Source organism: Ambystoma mexicanum, chromosome 1p, assembly GCF_040938575.1.
Source record: "Ambystoma mexicanum isolate Mex_15411 chromosome 1p, UKY_AmexF1_1, whole genome shotgun sequence".
In the NCBI taxonomy this organism is placed as follows: Eukaryota; Metazoa; Chordata; class Amphibia; order Caudata; family Ambystomatidae; genus Ambystoma; species Ambystoma mexicanum.
The window spans coordinates 156,472,971-156,497,114 of record NC_090921.1 but is presented as its reverse complement, the minus strand read 5'-3'; the positions used below and the strand labels follow the sequence as shown (position 1 = coordinate 156,497,114).

The 24,144-nt window shown below is 49.2% G+C and overlaps 1 protein-coding gene across 3 annotated transcripts in view; it reads right to left on the bottom strand.

The window, feature by feature from the left end:
* NEURL4 (neuralized E3 ubiquitin protein ligase 4) overlaps positions 1-24,144 on the bottom strand; it is a 1,090,504-nt gene that overhangs the window by 616,415 nt on the left and 449,945 nt on the right. For all 3 annotated transcript variants that reach the window (XM_069645712.1, XM_069645703.1, XM_069645722.1), the window contains one exon: positions 17,767-17,916. In XM_069645712.1, the coding sequence (XP_069501813.1) occupies positions 17,767-17,916 (150 nt within the window). The remainder of the gene's footprint in view (positions 1-17,766; positions 17,917-24,144) is intronic.

The following is a 24,144-nucleotide window of genomic DNA, read 5'->3' as shown; positions in this document are numbered from 1 at the left end:
CAGGTTTAGTGGAGTTGAGCGTATGCTTCTAATTTTGGCCCAAAAGCTTTTTTTGGTAAAATGTGTACTTTTAAACATCATTTAACCTACTTGCTACCAAATGGTATAACATGTGCAGGGGGACTCATTGACATTGTAACCCCATTCGAGACTATGGAACCAAGTATCTAATAGGAAAGGACTGCTCATGATATGCACCTGTTAGGAAGAATTCTCATAAATGTGCTAATTCCTCTATACTTTAACACACCCAGCACATTTGCTGGACTCTAGGACTTTTTAATTTTTTAACCTGGAGAGAGTGAGACCTTTTCCCCACTCTCTCACATATTTGTCTGTGAGCATTGAAGTGAAATTGACATTACTTACATTTTGTAACTTTCTAGACCCAGCACACACTATCCTACCATAGGGTGCTGGAGGGGTTACTTAGTATCCCCTTTGTCTAGTTTTTCATGTAACATCTTTATGTTACCCTTTATACAATTATTGGCTGGTGGCAGTGGTTTACTTTTTTCTACCATTGTGTGTTTTTGCCACGGGCTGCGTTCGTAGCTGCAGTAAGGAACCCATGGGTGCCCATTTTGTCAAAATGGCCCCAGACTTCTTTTTTACAATTTCTTTCTGGAAAGGTCCTTCTTGAGACTTACTTTGTGCCCCAAACCAGGTTTGGGATCTTTGTTGGTTTGGTCTTTGGTGGGATTCACGAGAGAAGTCTGTCTCTGGCTCCAGTATGTCTGGCAGGAAGTGAGGGAGGTGCCCGAAACTCCCGGTGCTTAATCCCCTTGGTTACAGGAATTCACCCAAATGTGATTGGCAAGCTGGCTGTCCGGCAAGGACAGCAACCCTACTGTGTGATTGACAGCTAGGCTGGAATGAATGGGTGAAGCCTGCATAAAAGGCAAGGCTTTTTTGGCTTGGATGGCATAGTCGACCACTGGACGAAGGAAACCGAAGAACCACCTGGAAGATACGCCTGCTGCAACTCCTGTACCGTTGGATTGCCCCGTTAAGCCCTGCTACTGTGCTGAAGCTGCGAATCTGCCTCGACAAGAGAAGCCCTGCAAGGACGACTTCTCCCCTTAAGTTGGTGGGACCAATCAACTCGAAAGTAAACTCGTTTGGACATCCTCTCAAAGCCGGTTGTACTACCACTGCTGCTGGAACCGAAGTGCCAGGGAGATGAACATCAAATCGAGTGCTTCGCTTTTAAGTTCGGACCCGAGTCTCAGGAATATCCTACGGACTCCATCGAAGCAGGACTGACCAACCCTGAGCCACCTCAACAGAGTGCTGGACCCCAGATGTGCGAAAGTCTAATGTGGTCTCAGTGGTGCCATTTGCTGAGACGTGAGGTGCCGAATCCGGGTAGTGCTGCTGAAGTTTGTTCTTTGCTGCTACTGACCGTCCCATTGCAGTGTAAGAGTGCCCAGAAGTCATCCCTCTTGTCCCCACGACTGGGGCCCAGGAACAACAGGATCTACAGAGCTGCAGAGGAACAGGAGCCAGCTGTAACCATTTCTTCTAACCAAAGGTACTGTAAACAAGGAGGCTTACCTTTTGTTGTGCAGCCTTACTTGTTCTCAGTTGAGACTTGTTTTGGTTGCTCCTGTAGATTTGCTTGCATCTTCTACCCCTCACAAGCCTCCAAGCTTGTGGCCCTACATTGATTCTACTTTTTCTACAAAAGGCTTCTAAAACATTGTGCAAGACTTTTACTTACCTCAAAGAAGTGCTTCAGTTTACCTAGACTTTTGCCCAATTGCCATTGGTTGCCCAGGCTACCTGAATGCCTCTTCTCTCCTCTGCTTGTGCCTTACCTTCCCTCCAGGAAAGGGTTAACATACTTTGCACTGGGGGGTTCAAAGTACTTAACTTGTTCAGAATATTTGTGTGATCTCTTGTCTTATTCTGAAACCGCTTTAACACCCATATCAGTATTTCTGTAAATGTACCAGTGATGGTACAAGTTATTTACCTGTAACTGGTGTTCTCCAGAATTGGTCTGGCATGGATTCACATGCTCATGAATATTCCCCGTCAGGCCGGGAATCCTCGGTAAAGAGAAAAATCAGTATCAGTTTTGTTTCTGATCTTTCTTTCTTCGTAGTAACCAATCACTGATCTCTGGGTCATACTGCCCCAAGCCAATGACTGCCCTCTCCCTAAGCCTCTCCCCTGGCAGCCATCCTCAGATTTGGTAGCACGTAAAGTGGCAGTATGACCAAGTGAAGAGCCGCAGAGGGGTAGGAGGGAGGGTTCGCATTTGAATCCATGCCAGACCCATGCTGCAGAACAGTAACAGGTAAGTAACTTGTTCCTTCTCCAGCATGGGGTCTGGCATGGATTCACATGCTCATGAATATAAGAATACATAGCAGTACACATATGCACAACCACGGGAGGTGGCAAAGGCTCAGCATTAAGCATTACATAAACTCAACATTAAGCACTGTTACCTCCTCACCAGGCCCACCTTCAGACGAACAGGTTGCGCAGCACTGCTTGGCCGACTCTGGACTCCTCCCTGGAATCCCGGTCGACGCAGTAGAATCTCGTGAAGGTGTGTCGACCTCCACGTCGCAGCCCAGCACATGTCCAGCAGGGGCACACCAGACAAGAACGCTGTGGTAGCAGCGATAGCTCTGGTCGAATGGGCTCTCTGACGGCCGGGCAACGGTCAGTTTGCCAACCTGTTACAGTGCATGATGCAGCTGGGGAGCCATCTGGAAATGGAAGCCTTCGAGAGAGCCTTCCCTTGGTTCACAGGTCCAAAGTTCACAAATAGCTGTGACGTCTTGTCAAAAGTCAAGTATGGAGGCTTGCAGGATAGGGCCTGGATCTCTCCCACTCGTTGTGCGGAGGTGATGGCCACAAGAAATGCCGTCTTCCACAACAGGAAATTCAACGGCGCCGAATGCAGAGTCTGGAATGGCGCCCCCATGAGCATAGACAGCACCACGTTGAGTTCCCACGCCGGGACAGGAGCCTTCACTGGCGGGAACAATCGGAACAGCCCCTTCATAAATTCCTTCACCAGGCTTTGAGACCACAAGGACGCCAGTCCCGTAGTTCTGGTGTATCGGGAGATCGCAGCCAGATGCATCTTGATGGAAGCGTGAGCTAGTTCAGCCTTGGCCAGCGACAGTAGGCACGGCAGTACTTGAGACGCCGTAATCATCAGAGGGTTAATCTTCTGTGCACTGCACCAGACAGAGAACCTCTTCCACTTACGTCCGTAGCACTTGAGAGTTGAGGACGCCCTGGCCTTTGCAAGAACCTCTCTGCAGTCAGCTGGGATATCGTACCCTCCAAACTCTAGAGCTGCAGGAGCCAGGCCTGCAAATTCAGCGACTCCGGGTCGTGATGAAGGATGGTGCCTCCTTCTCTGGAGAGAAGATCTGCGCCCGTTGACAGCTTGACTGGTGGGGACGCTGACAAGTCCAGAAGGTCCGGGAACCAGATCTGTCTCGGCCACGCCGGTGCGACGAGGATCATTCTGCACCGGGACCTCTTGAGCTGGTTGATGAGTCGGAGCAGCAACAGCAACGGAGGAAACGCATATAGGAACAGGTCATCCCAGGGGAACGAGAAAGCATCGGCCATGCTCCTCGGTTGGGGAAACCTGCTGGTGAACCTCTGGCACTTGGAGTTCGTCGCCGTCGCGAACAGGTCGATTTGGGGTTTGCCCCATCGCTGAAAGTCGGTCCACTTGATCCTGGCGTAGTTCCCACTCTTGGCACGAGCGCAGCTCTCTGCTGAGCGAGTCGGCAATGGTGTTTTTTATCCCTGCCAGATGAAACGGCACTAGAAACATCCCTTGAGCAACGGCCCAATACCACAGGTCCTGGGCTTCCTTGGATAGGGCCAGGGATCTGGTTCCGCCCTGCTTCCGGATGTAGAACATCATGGTGGTGTTGTCGGTGAAGATCCTCACCATCTTGCCCTTGAGGGACGGGAGAAAGGACCTGAGGGCCCAGAACGCTGCCCGGAGCTCCAGGATGTTGATGTGGAGCGCCTTCTCCTCTGGGAGCCAAGGGCCTCTTGCGTGAAGATATCCAGTGTGGGCTCCCCACCCCTACAGGGAGGCATCCGTTGTCACAGTCGCCTGGTGGGCTGGGATCTGAAAGTCTGTCCCCGCTGCTAGATGAGCGCGGGTGCCTCACCACCGGATCGCTCGTCGGAAGGTCTCGTTGAGAGGGATCCTGTCCTCGAAGCTGCCCGTGGCTTGAATCCAGTGGGCGTCGAGGAACTCCTGTAGAGTGCACACCGAAGCCTGCACAGGCGCACGAGATAAATACAAGAGGACATCATCCCGAGGAGGGACTTGATGGACCTCACTCTGGCCACGTCCGTGGCCAGCAGACGCTGCACCTTGCCTGGGATGGCCTTTGTCCTTTCCTTCGACGGCGAGGCCAGACGCGCCACTGTGTCGAGCTTGGCTCCCAGAAACAGTGCGACCTGAGAGGGGACCAGGTGGGACTTGGGGAAGTTGATGGAGAACCCCAGGTCCGTGAGCGGATGAGCCAATCGTCCAGGTAGGGGTAGACGTGGATCCCCTGCAGGCGCAGCCGCGCCGCCACTGGAGCGAGGCACTTGGTGAAAACCCTGGGTGCCGACTTCAATCCGAACGGGAGGGCCTTGAACTGGTAGTGCCGCCCTTGGACCACGAACCTGAGGAACTTCCGGTGCCCTTTTAGAATGGGAATGTGAAAGTATGCATCCTCCAAATCCGACAACAGGAAATTACCCTCCTCCTTGCTGTCTCAGCACGTGCTGGAGGATGACCATCCGGAACTTCTGTGCCTTGATGTACTTGTTCAGCCCTCGCAGGTCTAGGATGGGTCGCCACCCTCCAGTCTTCTTTTTCACGAGGAAGTATCTTGAGTATACTCCGGAGCCCCGGAGACTCTTTGGGACGAGCTCGATGGCACCTTTCTTGAGCATTGCCCTTACCTCCAACAGCAGTTGAGGGACGTAGTCTTCTTTCCTGGCCACGGGAGGAATGCGGGGGCACGTTTTTAGAAATTCGAGGGTGTGCCCCTGGGCCAGGGTGATCAGCACCCAACGGTCGGTGGAGATGGACTCCCACACGCTGACAAACTTCGCCAGCCGGCCTACCACCGGGGTGCTTCGGTGGGGGCCCGACGCCACGGTCAGTTCAATCTTGCTTGGAGGACGCCTTGCCGCCTTGGCCTCCCTGGCGAGGACTGTGGGATCCACCCGACTTGCCTCGTCCTCTATAGGCTTCCTGCGACGAGGAGCAGGCCGCTTGGTCGTACGTAGAGGAGCCACCGCCGAATCTCTTGGAGGCACCCTGCTTGCCTCCGGAGCTCCGAAAGGACGGCCTTCGTTGCTGGAGAACTCCCAGGGCCTTAGCTGTCTCTGTGTCTGCCTTGATGGCTTGGAGGGGCTCATCTACTGTTTTCCCAAACAGGTTGTTCCCGTCGAACGGCATGTCCAAAACCTTGGCTTGTACGTCCTGGCGGAAATCCGTCGCCTTGAGCCACCCTCGTCATCTGAGGCAAACGCTGTTGCCTAGCTGGCGGAAACCGGTGTTGCAATGTCCGTTGCCACCGTTCTGGTGTGGTCCTACGCCACCTCACCTTCCTGCAAGATCTCCAGGGCCTCAGCCCTCTTGTCGTCCGGTAGGAAGTCCAACGGGGGGGCGATCTTGTACTATAACTTCCCGTCATAGCAGGCCACGATCGCGAGGGCGTTGGCCGCCTTAATCGTTGCCGCCGACGAGATAACTCGTCCCATTGCATCCAGCTTCTTTCCTTCGCTGTCCGGCGGGGAGGTTGACGTCGAGGCCGATGAAGCCCCCCCCCGCTTTCTTCTTGGCCGCTGCTGAGACAGCTGAGTCAGGGGTCGGTTGCACCCTTACGCACAAAGGTGTTGCGTCAGGGACCCGGTACTTCTTCTCGTACCGATGCCTCTTGGCAGGCGTCGTAGACGGGTTCTTGAGAAGGGTGTGACCCTCGTCCCAGATGTCATCCAGCAGAGGCACGGCGAGGACTGTCTTGCTCTTGGCCTCGCGCGGTTGGTAAAGGAAACCTTCCTCCTTCTCTTCAGGGCAGAGCTGAAAAAGCTCAGATGCCCTGGCGATCATAGCGTGGAAAGACCAAATCTCGTCGGGTGGGGAGGCCCGGGCTGGAGGCGATGGGAGCTCCGTCCCGTCGTTGCTTCCGTCGTCATCTGTACCCGTCGTGGCCGTGTCCGTTCCTGTGTCATCCCCAGGTACGGGGGACGTGGGCAAAGGCTGAGCAGGCCGCGAGGGCTGAAAAGGCGGGGCTGGATGGGTCCATCTTCTCTTGTTTGGGGGACTTCCTGACGGGCCTGGCCCTGCTCCTCCGTCAGGCCCGGTTCCGGCTCCTCCGTCGGTGGTAGTGGCAATCTCGTCCTTATCTCCGAACATAAGGATTGTATTGCCAACATAATGGCTGCCGAGTTGTCCTGCGGCTCCGGAAGCGACGGGCGTGACGGTTGACTAGGAACCTCGCCGGCGCCGCCGGCGCTCTCGTCGTCCCCTTCGTCGGGATCCCTCCCGTGGGACCGGGCCTCTTCGACGCCCTCCAAGACTTCAACCAGTTCCTCCTCGGAGGCTGTGTCTGTGTCCACAATGGCCTCCGGCTCCCACCCCCCCTCTTTTTCCGCCAGGGTCTTCACGGGGGTCTTCTCGATGGGCCTGAAAGAGGCTTCCCTCTGCGGTGGCAGGGAAACTCTGAGCCCCGAGGTCGCCTCCACTGGTGTAGCCTCCTCAGGCTGCGCCAGGGCCGCCGCGACTTCCTCGATAGAGGCCTTGGCCGGGTGAATCAAGGCCTTCACTGCCTTCTGTGGGCCGGTGGCCTTCACCTTGGGGGGAGGGTCACCGCCTCGGTCCCCCTCGGCTGGATCCTTCGAGATCGACCGGAGCCTCTCCAGGAGCTTCGCCGGGTTCTCATCCTTCCTCTTCCCTGAGCCAGAGCGTTGGCTCGTGGTTGATGGCGCTGGAGAGGATGCGCCCTGCCTGGCAGCCGAGGAGCCCGACCGTTCGGCGCTCCCGGTGCCAGCGGACTCCCGGTGCTTTGCCTTCTGTTGGGCCCCCGTCGCCCGGGTGCCTTCACAGGACTTAGAAGACCACTCAGACTACTACTACTTCTCACCTGACGGGCTCTTTCCTTCCAGCCAGTTGGATAGACGAAGGTGCCGGTCCCTGATGGTCCGTTCCGACATGTTCCTGCAAAACGCACAGTCCTTCTCCACGTGCGTTTTGTCCTCATGAAGGCAGTAGAGACATTTTGAGTGCTCATTCCTCCTTGAACACATTCTGCAGCTGGCATCCAGGGCAAACCCTGTACAGCTTTCCGGGCGTCGATTTTCCTTTCTCCTGGGCCATGTCCGGGTAGGCCGCAGAAACTTCTGAAATCCTCCAAGAAGCGTAGCTCGAACTTCACCCTTGAGGGGCATAGAAAATCCGAAACGGGTCCCCGTTGATCGGATGTAGACACACTGGAGCTTGAGGCTCTATTTGACCGTAAAATGAGAAAATCTCTTTGAAAAAGCACGAAAACGCAGCAAAAGCTCGAGAGCTAAACACGAGGACTCCCAACACTTGAGCGTGCGGTAAAAATCTGAGGATGGCTGCCAGGGGAGGGGCTTAGGGAGAGGGCAGTCATTGGCTGGGGGCAGTATGATCCAGAGATCAGTGATTGGTTACTACGAAGAAAGACAGATCAGAAACTAAACTGATACTGATTTTTTTCTTTACCGAGGATTCCCGGCCTGACGGCGGGGAATATTCATGAGCATGTGAATCCATGCCAGACCCCATGCTGGAGAAATATTAATGTCCAGAGTGTCCTAACTAATTTAAGTCACCTGAGGGTGTAGGAAGTGTGTGTGCCATCCCAAATGGGTGGTTGCTGATTTAGAGAAACTAAGTGTGTATTTTGAAGTGTATTTGTGTGTTACTATTTTATTGCCCCTTCTGTAGAAGGCTTATTCAAACAGACTGTGAAATTAGTAATTGTTTAATCAAGAAACCTTGAGTAAAAGTGTTTATTTGGATACTTGTCACTGTGAATCTCTAACTCCCCTATTGCTCACAGTGATCCCTCTTGAGATAAGTCTGGCTGCTCAGCCACACTTTCAACCTGTGTAGTACAGACTTACACCAAAGGTTGGGTTCCTATTGCCTATTGCCAGGAGGTCAAAGCTGTTGAAGTGCACCCAAAGGGTACCACACCAAATCTTGCCTAACAGCACCTGACATGATGTATGTTTTAACCACCTTCTTTCCCACTTGACGTGATACGGTTTGCATTGCTATTGTTGAATTTTTAACTATTTGTAATGTAAAAAGTGCTGTGTAATCCGTCTCTGAGAGGGGGGAGTGGGGCAGAGGGGTATGAGTTTTCTAAAGCAGAATATTCTTATGTTTTCCACATATGTTAAGGCCGAATACATAGTATATGTTTATGCTTGTGCGTGGAGCTCTATTACCTGGCTGCTATTAAGTGTCAACAATATTTACACAGCAGCCCCCCCGCCCCCCTCCCCAAGCGCTGTCTTATAGCTTAACCAAAACTACCGTGTGAGTATGAGAAGACCAAGTGAGCCCTTGTTCAACACATAGATTGGCTTCTCAGAACCCTCACACAAAAGTCAGTAATGCGAGGCGGACAACTGCTTGTAGTATTTCAAATTAAGAAATGTTATTAAAGTAAAATGTTGCAAATAAATCCTTGCTTACCCTACTCCAAGGGGGAATTTCCTACTTAGTCTAAAGGCTAAGAGAACAATCTCTAGCATGGGTAAACTGGCCCCCACTCAACAAATATTTAAAGTAAATGATAAAGCAACATAAGATAATAAACCATAATTAAACAATATATGGATGACCTTCACCTGTCACAAATAAAATCCGTTCCCCCAGGTTTCAAAGTCAGCTTCAAAATGTTAAAGGAAAAGATAAGTCTTGCTCCAGTCCTCATCAGTTCCAAGTGAAAACAAAAGTTCAAACAAAAATCCACTGGTAACAATTCTCTGGATTGGTTGACAAGATCACACACACTTTGGAGACTTGAGGGAATATTATCCGGACCACTCCAACTAGCCCTCTTCATTAAACAAATATTGTACATCAACTTTGCTTGCTGGGTCCCTTGCTTATACATCCACATCCGTATCTGGCCCAGTATCATGTATTGCCACCACTGTGGTACAACATATCACTTCTGACAAATTTTACAGTACGAGTTCTCCGGCTACAACTTTACAATGGGTTAAGACTTCTGTAATACATTTGGTATATTTGTCAGGATGCTTTTTCTTCGGGTTGCTACTTCCGTTACCAACCACTCTTCTGCTGTTGCTACTATGAATACAGTTACTTTTGTTTCAGAGTATGCCACTACTTCAAACCCACTCCAGTGTGACATCCACCAACAACTTTTTATACCACCACAGTTCAAGTAATTCTACAACGGTTTTGTACTTCAGAATTATCCGCAAAGTTCCACCTCTTCAGGACGTTAAGGCACTCTACACTCTATCCTTTAATGCCTTTCTTAAAGGGGGCAGCCTCTTTGCCTCTTCCGTCTGCCGTAAGGAGAACCTGACTCTGCCCACAAGACAGATTCCTTTCAACTTCAGCAGTCTTTTAGCATTACAGGTTAACTTCTGCAATTTCTTTACAGGCACCCAACTCCCCTTCCCCAGCTTTCTCACACCTCTTCTGTCCAAGGTATTACCCAGAAGCTGTAGTGCCACTCTTCCAGCTTCAGGTAATAATGCCACACTTCGGTCTGAAGCCTCTGGACAGTTGACAACTTCACAGATTAGGTGGATGGGTTTAAATAGTACTTGTTTCACTATGGAAATTATTTGCCTCTTGGCTTGGGTAGTGCTTGTTCTATTTAGTATAGTAACTTCTTTGGACTAAAGAATGTCAATTCAATATAATACAAGGTTCAGACTTCAAAGTGAAAACATAATCAGGCACATGCGACCATTCTTTAAGATAGATCTGTACACTTAAATTATTGTCTGGAATTGTATTCCTGTGTAATATCAAGGAGGTAACTTCTAGTTTCGTTGGGAACCACAATTGGTCACACGCAATCTTCCCTTGATGCAGTTCTCACTTGTAACTTTGGTATTCATGTATGCCGCTTTGATTAGGGTTTCGGAATGGATTCAAAACGTGTTCCTTCTGTATTTAAGGACACGCGACCACTCCGGTACTATCGCACTTCACTGCAAGGTGTGCTCATCGCTACGCAGACAGCGTGGCCCTTCATGCGCTCTTCCGCGTCCCATGGCAGCTCTGTCAATTCTAGGAGCGTCTAGCCAGACAGCGCCCACACTGCCTACATTCCTGTTGTCCAAGAAACAGGAAACGCAGCGGTACGTCATCAAGTATCACCACACTCCTTAAAAGAGGACAGATACCAAACGCAGGTGCTTCTAATTGAAGTTAGAACTCTCACGCTTGCTCTGAATTCCAGTTTCCTGTTTGACCTCCTCGTTTTAGATCCCGGCCTTCGTTCTCTACTTCTCTTCGGATTCCTACTACACAGTACCGTACCTTCAGCCCAAAACTCTGACCCCCCAAAACTCTGACCCATTTCTGCCTTCTGGATACCCCTTTGCCTTGTTTATGCTTGTTTGTTGCCTGGCCTACGCTTTTGAACATACGGATTGAGATTGGATTTACCTTTAGATTGCATCATTCTTGGAACCCGATCACGTCACGCTATCACAAGGGGCGATTGAACCGTGTTTTATTGGTTCAGGGAGATTTAGTGGAGATTTCGCTTTGCACTGGACTTCCATGAATGCTATGCAGAATTAACACAAAAGCGTATCTCCATTAGTCGTGAGAGCGTCCTTGTTCGGCCCATGGGCAGGTCCATACTAACTCACACTAACGCCCCTTACACTTCTAGGCCTTTTACAAATCCCACTCTTCTGGCCTCCTCATAGTTCAGCCCAGGGTAGATTAATTTCCAATACACCTTTAGAGTTTCTGGTCTCTTATTCATTCCTTCACACCTGACTCCATTCTCGTGTTATATATGCCGGGTGATCCCACCAGACGTCCTTCCACTCCTTTTCATAAACAACGATCAGGTGTATTTCAGGTTAGTCCTTCTAGTTTCACATTTAGCATACCCTGATTTAGGACATACGCTAACACCATCTGTTCTTTCTTTCCACAGCATGGCGTATACCTGGCGATATCTGCTCTTTCGTGTGAACCTCAGTTTTGTCTGTCCAATTTTAACAGGTAGAGCAGAGTTTCATAAGAAAGGTTGCCCTCTTTATAAGAGACCCTCAGATTCAGGGTTCCCAAAGTTGTCAGGCCAGAACACCAATCGAGCCATACCCTTGTGAGTATCTTCTCACTTTCAGGTCTGTAAATAAAAGATAGGTACTTCGTAACAGTTCAACAATGGATGTAAAGGTCTTATTTCTCACGCGAACACTGCAGCTTTCAGTGTAAGGGCGCGTGTTACATTTCCATTGTTAAAAGTCAATTGGATAATAATGGACAACTTCTACTCTTTAGTTAAATGCGAGGCACTTCAGAGCTAGTTACATTTACCGGCAAGGCTTATAAAATGAATTTGAATGCCATGTTTCACTCACCAGCTCCAGGTACACTGTAGTTGCCAGTTGCTTCTTGGCCCCCACCGCCCCCACCAAACCGCACTGACTTCTTCAACTTCTGCTACTACTTCGGGCTCACTGGGACCCACACCCTTCTGTAGCACGGGTGTCTCTGGTCCGGGCCACCTTAATTGGAGTCTCTTACTCCCTAAACCCTCTGCTGGCCTTCAGCCTCTGGTCTTGGGCTGCGGCGCGGTCACGGCTCTACAATTTTGTATTTAATTTTTTTGCATTTTTAAAGCACTCACACAGCCTGGGGGCATCGGGGCGCTGTTACAGAAGTAATTTTTTTTGTCTTAGTTACGTATTTATAACGCGCTTAAATACCCAGAGGTTTCTAAGTGCGGACCTGGGGATCGAACCTGTGTTTCTTGTTGTCTTGCTTCCAAGGCGAGCACGTTGCCGCTGAGCTATCCTCCCACATGTCTACCTCTGCGCAGCCACCGCAGTACAGGTTTTGAGAGCACGTGACCCTCTCAGAAATTGCAGGTGAAATCTGCTGTCTCCACATAACGGTGTCCCTTCTGTGCTCCCACTGCCCTGTGAATTGCCAGCCTTGTGCTTCTCATCTACTACTACTGCCAGCCTTCCCACTCCTGCTCCGGCTCCTTCCACCTCCTTTCCTGCTGGGGCCTTTTATGCCCCCAGGTTTGACAATTGGGCTCAGGTGTGAGCCATCAGTCTCAATTGCCTGACTCCAGCAATGGCCATTAGGCTTAATTGACTGTCTACTACATCTACATGCCTCTATGGCCCTCTTCCTCGCCTCAGCCCCTCTAGGATTCTTGGACATGTAGTTTGTTTCAGCAAAGTTTCCTGCTTTTTGATTACTTATAAAAAGGTAGATTTTAGTCCCTTTATATTTTTAACAGAGAGGCTGTGGGTTTTACCTTTTATAGAGGAAGATGGTTTAAAGAAGACAACATTGCCACAAACCTTTGTAGTGAACCTTTGGAACCGAGGAGGGCATTTAGTTTTAACTGCCAAAAAGTGTCTGTCTTTTGGTATAGTGTGCTTCGATGTTACAACCTTAGGGATCACAACCTTTATTTGTTATTTTTACAACAAGACAGTGTTTCAAAGCGTCACAAGGCAAACGGGAAGCAAACAAGGGAGCAAATAAACCATGGAAGTGACAATGAATAAATAAGATTAACAGCAGTCCTACTAGGCCTTGTGACATTCAGAATGGGCAAGTGCAGAGAAAAAGGGGGGGAGTTAGGGGAAGTTCCAGGGTGCCTTTTGGAGAGGCAACAGGTAAGTGCATGGGCGGAGGCACCCCAAGGCAAGAGGGGGGGTCTGACGCCCATCAGTTAAGTGTTGGGCTGAGAAAACCACCCAACTAGTAGGTGTAGGCCCAGAGGGTAGTGCAGTGGGGGATTAAGCTGGTGGCAATTGGGCAAATGACCAGGACCATATTGGACTCTTAAGGGACCAGGTTGCCAATTGCAGGGGCTGAGGGGATGGTTAGCATGGGAGGGAGAAGGAGGTGGAGGAAAAGAGAAAGGTCTTGAGTTGTTTGCGGAACTTGAGGTGATCCGGTCCAAGGCAGAGGAGACTGTTCCTGAAAAGGGAGATCTGACCCCAGCTCTCTAATTGGAAAGAGTTTGATCAGCAGAGAATTGGATCCAGAAGATTGAAGGTATCAGGAGGGAGATTATTTAATGAGAGCTATAGGTAGCATGGTCCCAGATGATGCAAAGGGTCTAGAATTAGATGCTTGCAGCAACGGGAAGCCAGTGGAGAGATTTTAGGGCTGGAGAGATCTGGGCTTATATTTTAATTGTTCTATTATAACGTGCTTAATAAGTGCTAAGCATGAGATCAGAACCTGTGTTGCGCTGCGTCGTCTTGCTTCCAAGGCAAATGCGTTGGTCCCGAGCTATCTTTCCTCCCCATCCTTGAGGCCAAGGATAAGTCTTGCAGCCCTATTCAGGATTAGTTGAAGAGAGAGGAGGGAAGAAAGAGGTAGGATGAGAAAGAGGCTGGTGCAGTAATCCAGCATGGAAAGGACCAGAGCCCTAGTGACATTGAGCTTCTGGAGGAAGGTGAGGAAAGGGAGCGTGCCTCTAAGTAGATGAAGCTTGAAAGTGGGCCTTCTTGGCAAGTTCCAAGATGTGAGGAGTGAAGGAGACAGAGGGGTCGAAGATGACCCCGAGGTTTCTGGCTGCAGTGGAAGGAGAGGGAGGAGAACCCATCGAGGGCAGACAAAATGCAGGAGGGAAACGGGAAATACGAGTTCCGATAGGAAGAATCTCAGTCTTACTGGCATTAAGAGAGATCATTGGAGGTGCACCAGGACTGGTTAGCCGACAGGCAGTCCGAAATGATAGAGGACGACGAGGAGGAGGAAGGGAGCTTGAAGAAGAGCTGTGTTTTATCTGCATAACACTAGAAACGAGGAGAGAAGGCGGAGATCAGATGAGCAAAAGGTGCAACGTCGATGAAGAGCCAGAGCGAGAGGATAGAGCCCTGGGGAACAGCACATGTCGAGAGAATGGTGGTAGAGTAGAAAGCCCAGTAGAACCTTGGAGGAGCGGTCAGTGAGGAAGGAGGTCTACCAGTCCAGTGCCTAGGATAGAATGGTTGACCGTGTCAAAGGCGGAAGAGAGGTAAAGGAGAATGAGAACAGCAGGAGAGTTAGAGTCAAGATAAGCAAGGAATTCTTCACAGGTGTTCAGGAGAGCAGTTTCCATGCCTCAGCAGGCTCGGAATTCAGATTGATGGTCATGTTAACAACCAACGAGCTCAGTGTGTTGGGCCAGTTGGGGAAAGACCAACTTCTCCAGGCAGGAGTTTCCCAAGGAAGGCTGTAGTAGAGATAGGGCGGTAGTTGGCTGGACATCAGGGGTCGGCTGAAGGCTTTTTTAGAAGGGTTTGCACAAGGGAGTGCTTGAGAGAAGGGAAAGAGCCAGATGCAAAGGAGTGGTTGCAGATGTCAGCAAGAGCCGGAGCGAGGGAGGGATGCTGTCCTTAATGGTTCTGCAAGAAAAGGGATTAACCTGTTTGGATGAGACCTTCATAGAACAGACTACTCTAGAGATCTCATGCGGCGTTATAGGTGTGAAGGAAGAGAGAGTGGGTGGGGGGGCAAGAGAAGAAAAGGGAGGCAGGGGGACAGGGTGAGGAATGGAAGAAGGGGGAGAAGAGAGAGGTCAGAATGTCCTGAGTTTTGGAGGTGAAATGGGAGGCCAGTGCAGGACACAGGGCCTGAGCGGCAAGAGGCGAGATGGAGACTGCAGAAGGATTGGCTAGTCCATTGCAGATTATGAAGCTTTCGGCCGTGTTGTTAGATGTTCCATAGATACAGGCCTGGATGGGGGCCCTCTTATTAGAGCGGATAGAGACGATATTGCCTTTGGAGCAGGTGACAGGGCAGTTTGTCAGACAATGAGCCCGGTGTCTGCCAAGAGTATTAGTGATGGCAAGATGAAGATTGGCAAGCACAGAGTCAGCGGGAGAGTCAAGAGGAGGGATGTAGGTATGGGCAAACGCAGCAACAGACACTAGCCTCATCGGTCGGATGACTGCAAATGAGTCTGGCAGCTCGGTCAGGGGGTGGGAAGAGGAAGAAAGAAAGATAAAGAGCGAAATAGTGAGTGAAAGACTAAGAGAGAGAGAGTGAAAGAGTAAGAGAAAGTGAACGAGATAGAAAGAGAAAGAAAATAAAGGTGGATGTTAAGTCTGCAAGGAGGAGGAGTTTTGAGGTCAGAAGGGCGGAGGTGAAGTCAGCCCATTCAGAAAGTAGGTTGGACACAGGGCGAAGGGGGCCTATAGATAGTGGCAAGGGAGAGAGAGTCGGAGAGACACCAAGCTTGCAGACAAGACTTTCAAAGAAGAGAAGAGCTGGGTGGATATGAGAGAGGTAGGGACCACTCAGGAAATATCAGGGCTACTCCACCACCAGATCGGTTGTGCCGGGGCTTGGAACGGTTCATGTAGCAATCAGGGAGAAGGGGGGTCAAAAGCAGTGACAGAGCTGGCATTGAACCAAGGGCGAGGATGTTGGGATCAAAGCCTTTGAGAAGGAAGCAGATGTCAGAAGAATGTTTGACAGCAGACCAAGCGTTAAAAGTGGTTAAGTGTAGCCGGTCACCACCTTTGAAGGTTTTCCGAGGAGGGGTACATGGAGGTTGTACACCAGTCGAAGGTGGTGAAGGGGGTGCAGAGAGAGGGGAGGAGTAGCAGGAGAAGATATCAAGTTGATAAGAGCCGGCAGGCTCCGGTTAAAAAGAAGATTGGGTTGAGGACCCTGGGCCATGACAGTGCCAATGTGGGAAACAATGATGCACCTAGAGTATGCCAAGTATTCCAAGAGTACTTGTTGCCATTAATGGGTGAAGAGGAAAATAGGGAGAGAAAGTGGGCAGTCCAGAGAAGAGAAGAGAAGAAAGGAGAAGGAGAAGGAGAAGGAGGAGGAGAAGGAGAAGGAGAAGGAGAAGGAGAAGGAGGAGGAGAGAAGAGAAAAGGAGAGAAGAGAAAAGGAGAGAAGAGAGAAGAGAGAAGAGATCAGTGATAGTCTGTCTGAAAGTAATAGGTAGGCCAGGATTAGAGATCTTTTTTTAAACGTTTATCTTTCAGGCTTCATGAGAGAGGTAGGATAGGTGATAGAATAGTAGTCAGAATAAATAGGAGAGATAGTGTGTGCCATGCGAACAGTGGAGGAGGGATAGAGAGAGAGACAGACAGACAGGAGGGGCTGCAGAGTGCACAAACTCACCAAGTGGGCTAGCAGCCAGGCAGGTATAGATGAAGGAGATGTGCAATAGAAGACAATCGAGGGACAGGTTTACAAAGCACACCCAAGTTTCTTTTTCAGGCAAGGCACAAAATGCAGTACAAGAAGGTTGATGCGCAGATTAAGGCAAGGCTACAGCGTGCATGGGAAAAGGAAGTAGAATCAGGGCTGGGACGTTACAGGATGCCCAGGATGGTGGGAAATTAAGCAGTTAGCACAGGATACAAAAGGGATAACAGTATGATTGCGTTAGCATAGGATGAGCTGTAAAGGGCAGTGCGCCATAGGTCTGGGTAGTTGTATGCACTCTTAGCGAGGATAAAGGGTCAAATGAACAACATAGTGGGCAAACATTGTGAAATCAGCAATGGAAAAAAGTTAGTGTTGTAATCAGTTGCGTGCTGGCAACCATGGAAGATGTTAAGAAGTCTGAGGGAACATGAAAGTCGATCTGATGCAGATGCACAACAGGTGTGTAGCCCAAAAGTATGAAGGTGGCAGTAAGAGGAGGGAGCAGACCAGTGCAGAGGTCGTGTGCTTAGCGGCGGATACGGGGAAAATGCAACAGCAAGAAGGTAGACCGTGCAGTGGTAGGTGGCGGGGGCCCTCCCCAGCCGGACAGGGCAAGGTAGGGGAGGGTAAGACCTTTTAAGGTGGCCCTTTGAGGGGGGCGGTGATCACCTGCTGGCTCTGGCTCCAATGGAGAGCAGTAGAGAGGGTGGACACGGGAATCCAAATCAGGGCAGGCCTCTCCCCGAGCCCGGGAAGCAGATCAGCCGATTAGAGTGCCACGCGGGGCAGCCATGATTGAAAAGATCCCTCGCCAGCTCTGAAGATTAAAGTTCACTGAGTGGAGCGCAATGTAGGCAAGGAGCAGCCTCAAGAATTCAAGAAGGATGTAATAGAAGGTTGAGAGACATTAAAATGACAATAAGGCATAACCTTGTTTGGCACAGTGGTAAGCATCTCCCTGTCAGAGGAAGAATACTGTGTCTGATCCCACGGAATCTCCTCATTATCATGGGCCCTGTCTCCACCCAGGTGATCCTCCGCAGTACATAACCCCCAGGGTTGGGATCAAGAAGCATCTGCCTTGCCCGGCCAACTGGGAGTAGACTTTAGGCAGAGTTTCAGTGAGGGATCCGCAGGATTCTTCACATACTCCCATAGCCACCCTATAGCATTAGAGTGCTCTAGTTTTATTAGCTAGTAAACCTTGACGTTCTCCCTCTAGTCAAGTTCTCACATATATTGCATACAAATGCGCCTTCACCTTTGAAGTCTTTACTCACCAAAGACCAAACAATCCACTGTAGTAGATAATGATTCACCAGATTCCTAAATTATCCCCCGAAAATATCAAGGTCACTCACAGCGGATTGGTCTTCCTCTTCTTCCTCCTCACTGCAGGTCTCGGATGCAACAGATGGAGGTTTGGTGCCCTCAGATTCCTCCTGAACAGTGGAACTGACGATCGAGACAGCTGTCACACGGCCATACAAATCAAGCACAACATATACATTCTAAAAGAGAAAAGAAAATCCAGCAAGAAGTAGGTCATAGAGGGAGGAATACCTTTTTACATACAATCTTAGATCTCCATCATCAGTAGCTTAAACCCGTAAACATTGAATAGCTCTGCACGTATGGGCAGGATCTCAGAACACATTTTATTAAACTAATTTCAATTTTCAAAACTTAGCACATCTATCTAGCCTTTTTAAACATATCAGTGGCGTCCTTCAAATATAAACTGCATTGCTACAGCTTTTAGTGACACATGTTCTCTCCCATACAGAAAAAAGTACAACATGGAAATCGATAGGCAGTACATGGTAAAGAGCTCTTTCATTAATGGTAAATGGCTTCACCATCTCTTTTGTGGAGTTTGGTCACTTCAGACTCATGTCATTGCCCATGGTGTCCCTTAACCTAGTTCCAGGCATATCGTCTTTTGCCAGATTTGAGGATGCTGAGCAGGAAACACCTAAAGAGATGTCTGCAACATCTGCAAATGTCCCGGGCAATTTCTTTCACGTGAACGATAAAAAGGAGTCTTTTAGAAGTAGCATGTCACAGACGCCTCAAAAATTACTCCAAATTCCAGAGGTGGATCAAAGTTTTTCTAAAGGTTTCAGCAGGGCCCTATTACCACCCCCCATGGCATGAAATTGAGGGGAGTTGGGAGCCACTTAGCCCCTGCTACTAGCATAATAGATATAGCCTGGTTAGCTTGAAACCAACAGCTACCAGGTGCTACTTTTGGCTCCTAGGGTCATCTGGTGCCTCCCAAATTTGTAAATGTGACATTAACTTGAGTATTTGAGAATGTTAATTAAATAATAATTAGAACACATCTAATACACATTTAAACACATTGGTTAATACAAAATGGACTAAAGGTTAAAGGAGAATCTCTGGTAGCTCCTGGTTCCCTGCAGTAGCTCTTAAGCTCCTGCTTATTTAATCTCAATTTCGAACCCTGCATGGTCTCATCTTGCTATAAACATTCCAACATAACCCAGGCATTCCTATTCCCCACGTTAGTAAATAGAAAATATTGGCCCACAGTCTAATTTCTAGCTTGCCAATTGTGATAGCCTAAAGGAAGTTGATGTCTATCTAGACTCATTCAGGCACTTCTCAGACTCACCCTACACTACCTGTTGATTAGTCCACCTTCACTTCACCTCCACACAACTACTCCTCTCAATTCCACACCGCCTCCTTCTCAGTCCCCCCTCTGACTCTCCCATTCACTTCACATTCAAAGCAAATCAGCACCACTTGCACTCACTCAGTGATGCCGCACTTGATACACAATTTGCATCCAGGTTCTTCTCCATCATCCTTCCTCCAGGTGGTCTCTTGATCGGTCACCCCCTCCTACTACACGCACACAACCCACCACTTCCTTCTTCCTGTGGTCACTCTTACCCCCCTCCCAATCTTATGGTTTTCTGTCCCTAGCCAATCGAACCCAGTCTTCCCTGATCTAGAGAGGTCAGGATTACAAAAGGTTTAAAAGAGCGGGTTAAGCCCTGCCCCTATTCTCTGCGCTTGGTCGCCATACTGCAACAATGGGGGCCTGCACGGCAAAATATCAGTTAGTCTTGGGGGACTGATGATTGGTTCCCTCCTAAGTTAAGTTCAGTTCTTAGCAACGGTTGTGGCTCTGATTTTAGTCTTTGATGGTCTAAGGCAGCCACAACCATTCGACTAGAGCGCGTGCCAAGGCTGGGGATCGATGCGCAATGTCAGACATCTGCATAGGAACTCTGGCGCCTCGTTCACTTGTTCTTGCCCTCATTGGTGTTGACACGCGGACCGCATAGGACTCAAAGAAGGTGCATAGGAGTACCTGTTCTCTTCGGTAGCTCCCTCTACCCAACTGGGTAGGGACATTGGATTACATGGTGCGCAGATAAGTTGGTGTCCTGTGGGCGGCCTCCCATCCTGCCTCTGGTTTCTCTGGCATTTCTGGAAAAGTGAACTTGGCCAGCACTTAAGAAGCATCGGGCGAAACAAGTTGGTATTGCACATGTCAAGAGTGGGACTTGGAGGGGGTGGGAGGGTGGTGCTGGAAATGGGATCCGACCAACAGCCACAGCCCCTCCACCCCCCCAACCCAGTGGGATAGGACTGGCCCTGGAGTCCTCCCTGTTAGGCCTCTCGCTCCAGACTGAGAGGGGTCCTACCCCTCTTCATAAGATCAGGTTACTGACCTTGTCACAGGAACCAAAACTATTACAACACAACGGGAAAAAACTCTCAATGGAGTGCTGCTAAGCAAAGTGACCCTCACTAGAACAAAGAATTCAAGGAAGCATAGTGCAGCAGGAAGAGACACTGCTGCCTATGGGGTCAGGAAAAAGGGGAGGACAGGCATGAATAGTTGGCTCCTAGGTAAATGAAGCACACCAGTCTGTCAAAGAAAGCTGTGACAACAAGGTTTACAGGAGAAATGCAAGTTTCTCAAATTACAAGTGGGGATATGAGATAAACCATGACCGACGACCCCAAAATAAAAGATCATGATAAAAGGCACAATTTAAGAGAAATGAAGGCAAATTCATAAGTATTGATAGTTGAGCAATACAGGGATAACTTCTATGGAACAGGGCTCTAGGATACCAACCTTATTGACATGCAAGGTTATTTCAACACTTGTTACGTTATTTTGCATTTATATAGCACCTTTTATACCATTGGTATGGTCTGAAGGCACTGGTCGGTTGAACGCCCTTGGGAACCGAAGTTCAGATCAGTAGAGAGAGTCAAAGGTGCGTGTGAGCAGCTGGTGGGGAAATTGTGTAATAGCTGCTTCTTAGCGGTAGGTGTGGTGGTTGAGGGATCAGGAGTATGTGTTCGTTCTGGCAGGATTTATCCAGATCGAGTCTGGCTGCGTTAGGCCTGAGGAGAACGCCTGGCTGGGGGGGGGGGGTGTAACCAGCAGCGTTTACTTAGAATGATGTGGAGTGAGTGGCGGATGTTGGTATGAGAACAGTTATACCGAATGGTGTCATAGTATCCCTGTGTTCTAGTTGTGTGGTGATGTAAAGGAGAGAGTAAGCATGGTGGTGTGATATGATGGGTTAAATGATCTTTCCAAACGTTCTCTGCATTCCAGACCATACTATATGCTACTATATACGTCACGCAGTTATATGCGCTCCAGTCGGTTCCATGCACTCCTATCCACTCCATGCATCCCAATCTGCTCTGGTTCGCTCGAAGCACTCATGCACTTCAGAACGCCCCACGCGCTCCAGTCTGCCCCGCACGCTCCAGTCAGTCCCACGCATGCGCTCTTGTCTGCTCCAAGCATGCGCTCTTGCCTGCTCCACGCATGCGCTCTTGTCCGCCACACGCACTCAAATGCGCTCCATTTACTCTGATCCGTGTCGTGTATATTAGGTTGTTTTATGCACCCCGTCCATATATTTCGCCCGTGATATCTTCATTCTTCATCCTTCCCATCAACCTATTTCACACGTTTCACCCATTTACGTCATCCGTTTCATCCACATACGGCACCTGATACATCCACCTACGGCACCCGCTCCATCCCTATACAGCACCCATTCTATCCACATATGTTAGCCGTTCCTTCCACATATGTTAGCCGTTCCATCTACATACGTCACGCCCGGCATTCGTTTGATCCATATATGTGATTAATTCCATTCACATATATCATGTGTTCCATCCATATAGACTCCATCTACATACTTCATTCGTTCTATCCGCTCTACGCATTCAGCAGCTTTGCGTACTCATCCATTTTATGCACTAATCAGTACTGCTTGGAATCTGGGCTTGTTCATTCTACGTATTCATCCGCTCTACGCAACTGGTCTATTATACCCGACATGTCCATTCCACTTTAGGCACTCGTTCGTTCCAGGCACTCGTCTTTATGCCCTCACACGCACTTCACTTATGCATTCACCTATTTTGCTCACTCATCCCCTCTACGCATTCCGCCCCTCTACGCATCCCATTTTTCATATGCACCCTTTCGCTCATATGCACTCGTCTGCTTTATATACTTGTCGGCCCTAGACTCTAGTCTATTCAATGCAGTCCTCCATCCACCCCTCTCCGCTCATCCATCAGTTCTTCGCACTCATCCGTTCTTCGCACTCATCGGCTCTGCATGTATTCCGCATTCATCCGTTTAACATGCTTATCCACTTTCCATGCGCATCCGCTCCCCGCACTCGCCCGCTCCCCGCGCACATCCCCTCCCTGCGCTCATCCGGTCCCTACGCATTTAACAGCAATATGCACTCATCAGCCTAATACGCAGTAGTCCTGTTCTATCTATTCGCCTGCTCTCTACACTCATCTGCTCTGTACACTCACCCGCTCTATACACTTGGTCTAACCAAGCTTCCACTTGGTAATGAGGCTGAGTAGTAAGGTTTAGACTTGGGATAACTTGGCATAACAGGGGTCTGGTGGCAGGTACAACTAACAATGAAGACTGATGGGACAAATATTAAAATGTCCACAAAGATGTATATCAAATTACATTAAGACCACATATGCATTACAGTCAAACACTACAAAGCAAAGGAAAACATACACATCAGCAGAGTTTGGTAACTCAAAACTGATTACATAACACTAGTTTTCACACCGTTGAATAGACATATGGCAAACATTGCAGTCTAGATGCTGCTTTATGTTTCCGCTCTCACGCTGCAACCATATAATGGCAGAAGAAAATCAAAGTATGCAGCGATGATGGGGTATGTGGGTATAGAATAGTTTTACAGGGAAGCTGCTGTCGACGCCTACTTTTACTTTGGAAAAAGCAAGTAATATCCCAGACCTACCAGTAAATTGAGGAATATGTCCAGCATGTGGGTCTAAACAGAATCACAAGACCCAGAAACGGTGTGTCGCAGTGCGTGTCCGGTCCTGCTGAGCCGCGGGTCATACTGAGGGAGCTTTGGTGATTCTTGCCTGCAAGTCTGCTTTCACTCGCTATTACTTTGAGGAGGTGGACCTTCCCTTCAAAACACACAGATAGCGCAGATATCGCAAGGTGTGTCGCAGTGTGTCTCCAGTGTCTGCAAAGTTTTGAAGTAGTCAGGAGGAGGTATTATTTATTCATCCTCCTCTCTCTTCTGCTGCCTGCCTATTCCATCTTATCCTCACTGACGACGGAGCGGGGCGCATGGTCCTCTAAGGGCTTGCTGCAGCTTGCTACGGAGAAGAGTTGAGCAGCTAATGTATTGCGATAATACATTATAACAACGTGCTGCCCCATATGAACAGCTCTCGTAGTGATCTCTTTTCTGACAGGACTCCCGTGGTACGAGCTTTCGGCAGAGGAATTAACTCGCACTCTCAAACATAGAGGCAATGGAGGTGTGCACCATGCCAAAGACCAAGCAACACCTCTATGGGCTGCACAGCGCCATACAGCGCAAGTGTAAGCAGGGCTGCAATTTGACTCAGGGGAAACATGATTTGGCGAGAACCCCCTACCCTAAGAAGGGGAAAAGAGATGGCTACCTAATATCTGATTCTACGCAGCCAAAAATCACAACGTATCTAGTTCTGACGTGTTCTGCTTCATTGCTTAATGGTGGCGGTGTAGCCACGTGTGAGATTACTACTGGTTCAGCTGTGGCACAGACAACCGTGGATCTTTCTCATTCTAGTCCAGTCACTACTGACAACAATGGCTCTTTGCTAACCCATTGTCTCAATCTTTGCAGGAACTCACTGTGCATTCCAAATGGAAACAGGGACAATGTAATAGGCACTGCCCTCTCTGCTATGCCTGAACTTGAGAATCTTTTCTCATCATCGGAATCTTCCTCAAGTGACACTGACACAGATTTTGAACGTTCCCAATATAAGTCTGTATATGGGGCAAATTCAATGCCAGTAAAGCAACTCTTTCTGGAAAAAATATTTAGTCTTGAGGCAAAAACAGACTCCCAATTTCACCTATGCACAAATATGGCAGAGGAGCAAAGAGGTTAAGAGTCCTATTGGGGAATAGCTTGGAAGTAAATGTACCCACTAATGCCTCTAAGAACTCAACGGCCGATGGTATAGTGACACACAAACCCTCACTGCCATTGAGAGTGGTGGAGGCTGCTCCAACTAAGCACAGAGAGAATATTGTAAATGTCAGTCGCGAGTTAGTTGGGTTAACATGCTGCTGCATCCCCAAACAGCCTGGGGTAATTAACTTGGACCCAACTCATCCTAACGCAATAGTGGGT